The sequence below is a fragment of the Geospiza fortis genome, unplaced genomic scaffold, assembly GCF_000277835.1.
Source record: "Geospiza fortis unplaced genomic scaffold, GeoFor_1.0 scaffold81, whole genome shotgun sequence".
Classification (NCBI taxonomy): Eukaryota; Metazoa; Chordata; class Aves; order Passeriformes; family Thraupidae; genus Geospiza; species Geospiza fortis.
The window spans coordinates 1370164-1375261 of record NW_005054318.1 but is presented as its reverse complement, the minus strand read 5'-3'; the positions used below and the strand labels follow the sequence as shown (position 1 = coordinate 1375261).

At 43.2% G+C, this 5098-nt stretch overlaps 1 protein-coding gene across 1 annotated transcript in view; it reads left to right on the top strand.

The window, feature by feature from the left end:
• Window positions 1–4699, top strand: part of LOC102035912 (b(0,+)-type amino acid transporter 1-like) — a 10959-nt gene extending 6260 nt beyond the window's left edge. The window contains exons 4-7 of the mRNA XM_005420307.2: window positions 15–144; window positions 2782–2906; window positions 3314–3401; window positions 4466–4699. Of these exons, the coding sequence (XP_005420364.2) occupies window positions 15–144; window positions 2782–2906; window positions 3314–3401; window positions 4466–4699 (577 nt within the window). The remainder of the gene's footprint in view (window positions 1–14; window positions 145–2781; window positions 2907–3313; window positions 3402–4465) is intronic.
• Window positions 4700–5098: the final 399 nt, after the last annotated feature.

The window sequence follows — 5098 nt, the reverse complement described above, 5'->3', positions numbered from 1 at the left end:
CTTTCCCAGCTCAGGGACAAAGCCCTGGGCAGCTGGGCATGGCTCATCTCCCTGTCGGTGGCCCTGTCTACGTTTGGTTCCTCGAATGGGACGTTCTTCAGCGGAGGCCGCGTGTGCTACATTGCTGCCAGGGAGGGCCACATGGTGAGCACAAAGAAAGGGACCTGGCTTGCTTTGAGCAACTTCACCTTCCTGTGACACTAAAGCAGAGAGGAAAACACTGTGTATGTTCAACTGGCAGAGTGATACCTCTTCAAGGGGTTTGTTCCTTGCTCATTAATCCTCATCTCTTTCAAATGTAAGGTGTATTGTCACTGTCATATTTTCTGAAAAATCCCTTTGCCCAGGATTCTTCTCCTGGGGAGCTGAGAAGCCTCAGAGAAAAATGAAAATAATAATTATCCGATTGCTTCTCCTGTGTTTTGCTGCTTTGGAATGTGGTCTGGAGATTGTTTATCCAACAGGTGGTTGTTTGATTGGTTTCATGTGAATTGTTTTTACTTAATGACCAATCACCGTCTGGTTGTGTCGGGACTCTGGGAGAGGTCACGAGTTTTTCATTAGTATTTTGTTAAGTCTTCTGTAAGGATCCTTTCTCTATTCTTTAGTATAGTTTTAGTATAGCATAATATATAATTATAATATAATATAATATAATATAAATATATTAGCCTTCTAAGAACAGGGAGTCAGATTCTCAATTGCTCCTTTGTCCTGGGGACCCTGAAAATACCACAGTGTATGTTGTCTCTGGGCTTTCTTTTTCAGTCAGGTGCTTTCAAAAAGATAACATATTCGCATCTAGCCTGAATTCAAAGAGCAGCTTTGAAATTAACCACTCAAATACTGCTGCATTGGAGCACCAGGCACAGGCTGTGGGGTGACCTAGTCAATATGCCTGCCAGGAAAGGAGAACCTGGCCATGCTTGTGTGTTGCAAGGCACCTTTGCTCGCACTGGGAAGGTAGCCCAGCACCAGCCAGCTGCCTTTGCAGCTGTTATACTGACTACACAGGTTCATAGCAGGGGTGATCCAGCCTTCACATGGGTAGTCCAGCTTACATGCAGCATAGGATATCTCTACTCTTCAAGCTTCGTCGCAATTACAAGGTGACACCAAGCCTTCCATCTTTCCTAGCTTGGGTTTATCGCTGGTTTTGTTAGGTGGGCCAAATGTGGTAACCCAGTGGAGGTCAGGCTGCTGCAGCTCCCTCTTCCCTGGTCCAGCCAATAAGTCCAGCATGCATTCCCAGTAGCCACACACACACAAACACAGGTATCAAACATATTTATATACAGACATACATACATACATGTATAGCTGTATGTATACACACAGCTATACATGCCAGCAGGGAACATAGAGCTCCACATACAGCCATAGCTGGGGCTCACACAAACACCAGCACTATCAACACCAAGGGCCTTTCATTCCCTCTCTGGCTGATCAGGGATCTATTAGTGAGAAATTCATATAGAACATATGTTCAGCATGGGTCCCTCCAGTAGCTGGGCTCAGATACTCAGCCCCTGGATCCCAGTCTCCCCAGTTGCTGGTATCTGGGCAAACAAGCCCTCAAGGTTGCTGCCACATCCCAGCTGCTGATACAGACCCCCCTCACTCACAGGTACACCTCCACACACACTCAACCACACTGCTCCACAAAGAGGAGAAGAAAGGCTGAGCTGCATTTGTCCTCTGTTTTGAGCAGGCCTCTTGTGTTCCTCTTGAATCTGCTTTTTTTGGTCCTTCCTACCCACAACATCTGGCATTTCTGTCCTCAAGTGTGAAGGCACTGAAACAGGTTGCACACAGAGGTTGTGGATGCTGAGGCCAGGGTTGATGGGACTTTGAGCAGCCTGGTCTAGTGAAAGGTGTCCCTGCCTACAGCAGGATATTGGAATTAGATGATCTCTAAGGTCCCTTCCAACCCAAATCATTCTACGAATCTGTGATTCCACACCAGCTTCGCTCCTGGTTCATAGCAGGGAATCTTTTATGCATATGAATGACCAGGTTGGTGGAGATGACTGGACTGGTGATTGCTGGTTTTGGTGGTCCCTGGTTTTGGTGGTTACTGGTTCCTCAGCTTTTCTCTCTGAATATAATGCCCGCTCTATCATGGCAAACTCTGTGCTGAGAAAGGCACAGATGGTCTGAATCTGACCATACCAGACTATGAGCTGAATGCTTATGCCATTTCTCAAACACTCACCTCTAGCAAAAGTCCTTGCATAATATTTTGTTTGGGAATTAAAAATAAAATAAAATAAAATTTAAAAAGCACCCTTTCTCATTAAATTTTCCCAATGAAACAAACAATAAAGAGGCTACTAATACTGAAACAAATCTTGGTGTAATTTGTATTCACATAAATGTTTCAGGACTAGTCCTTGTCTCATTTTCCAGTTATCCCAAGAGAAGTCAAGTCCCAGAGAGACATGACAGAGTGCAGAAGAGTGGGCCCATGGCAAAAGGTCCTGATGGTGATCAGAAAAGCTCTAATTTGACTCATTCTGTCACATCAGTAGTTTGAAAAACTCATTTTGCCTGCTCAAACTGATCATGTTTGATAGGAAACCAGTGAGATACAATAAAAATACCCTTGAAGGAGTTTCCTGTATTTACACTCCTCAGAGTTGGTCTGGTTTTATATAATGCTTATTTGCTGATTCTGAATGGCTCTGGCTGCAGGCAAAGATCCCACCAGCAGCTGAGGGGGATGAGTAAGGAGCTCTGAGCCCATGAAATGATGATGCAGGGCTTTGCTTTGTTTTTCAGCCAGACATTCTGTCCATGGCTCATGTGCGACGCCTCACGCCTTCCCCTGCTCTACTGTTCACATCTGCCATGTCTTTAATAATGATAATATCAGGGAGCTTCACCAGCATTGTCAACTTCTTCAGGTATGTGTGTGTAGGGCTTCTGTTTGCATCCCCTGTGCTCCTGGGTTTTATACTGTTTATAAGTATTTTATTGCATTATCCTTTTGAGCTTGGGCCATTGCTTTCCAACCAATACTGGGGAGAGGAGGAGGGAAGAAGGAAAATAAAGAGATTGGGAACCAGCACCTTTGCAATGCATGAATGCTCCTGTCACTAGAGACTTAACTGAATGTGATGCATCCCCATTGAATCAGTAATGTTAAGATAATTCTAAAGTTCTCATTGTTTGTGCTAGAAAGGAAATAAATGGAGGAACTACTAAATTTAGATCAATATTCACCTTTTTAATTGGAGATATGAACATCTGGGATCTGGATGATCTCACCCCAAGGTTAGTGCTGTCTAATTTTTTTTTTCATTTCTTCAAGTTTTATGGCATGGCTTTTCTATGGAATGTCTATTTCTGGGCTCCTGTATTTAAAAATCAAGAAACCAGAACTGCCAAGATCTTACAAGGTAAAGTAATAACACAAAACCCTCAAATATTTTCCTATATTGTTCAAATGGCTAAGAGAACATTTAGAGAAAAGAGTGAGAACTGGTGGCTGACAGATTCAATGTGGTTGTCCTTCCTTTTTTAATTTCAAGTTTTGTGTCAGCAAAGTCAACAAGGGGTGAGACAATGTGAACATACAGGCATAAGTCAAGTTTGAATTCTCTGTCTTGATAAGCTAATAATGTCCTGCATCCTCACTATGAAAATATATCTACCATATCCTCTTTCTTTCTAAAATATTTAAACGGTAAATGAAGGATGATTCTGATCAACATTGTAATCGCCTGTTTATGCTCACAGACTTTGGGCAAACTCCTTGGAGGGTAGCCCAGGTGTAAGAACCTTGCAGAGGGAAAAATAACTTAGGTGGAGTGCCCCAAGTTCTTCAAGATGACATAGGGACAGGTTTGTTCCCCACAAAACAGCTGAAGAGAGGGAAATCAAGAGTCATGTGTTCTTCCCCTGATGCCATGAGTGAGCTGATCTTCAGTGCTTCCTCAGTGACTAAGGATTATTAATGAATGCACAAGCCACCCTCCTTTGAGGAAGGATGGCTTCAAATTGAAGTTTAAATGCTTTCTGACCAGGCTTACAGAAACTGCCTCTGTGATTGCCTGCCCACCTGTCCTCAACACATGGATAAAACTTTTTGTGCAAGGGTGCTAAGGTACAGTTGATTTGAATACAATTGCTCTGTTTTGTCTACAGCTTGGTTTTTAGATGCAAGGTAGTAGGGAGACCAAGAACAGACCTGGCACTAAACCCAGTAATTTGCATCTTCAGATCTAGGAGGGCAGGAAAGACCAGGGGTTAAGGTGGTGGTGTAGCTCTTGCAGGGATGTTCAGCCTTGGGGTGAGAGTAGGCTGGGAAACAGGATGTCTGGATTAATTGGTATTTCTAGGTAATACCTCGAGTTGCAGAAAGGTTTCATCTAAAAAGCCTTCTGCAGAAGTTCCAGGGTTATCCAGACACATAGAAGCCCAGAATTACATGAGTCTTTATGCTGATGTTTTGCTTTCACAGGTCCCAATTATCATCCCCATAATTGTGCTGATGGCAGCTGTGTACCTGGTGTTAGCTCCCATCATTGATCAACCCCAAATAGAGATCCTCTACATTGTCCTGTTCATTTTCAGTGGCATCATTTTTTATTTCCCTCTGGTTCGCTTCAAGTACCACCCTCGCTTCTTACAGAGAGTCACTTTACACCTCCAGTTGTTGCTGGAAGTTGCTCCAACTACCAGGGATGCAAACTGAGATAACATCCTTCCTTCACGTGGCTGCCTGCACCTCATGGTTTATCCCTTGGTTTTCAAGGCTCAGGAAATATTCTTCTGTAAAGAGCAATGAGTAGAATGCAAGTGACACTAAATGTCCAGGTGAGATGGACTACAGCTATGACTTCTCACGCTTCCCTAAAATTCTGAGGACATGTTTTTCTCCTTTTCAACTTTGCCGTGGCATTACATATAGATTCCAAAGGAATATGTGTATTTTTCATCCCAAAAAGGGCTGTTTTTCACGATCTTATCTCTTATTTCAAGATGAAATCAGAAGAAGATGGACAATGAAACATTATTCATATAGCAGGCTGAGTCCCATAGCCATTCCTGGCAATGCCTTATAATTATTTACAGCTGGTTCTGCCCACTGTAA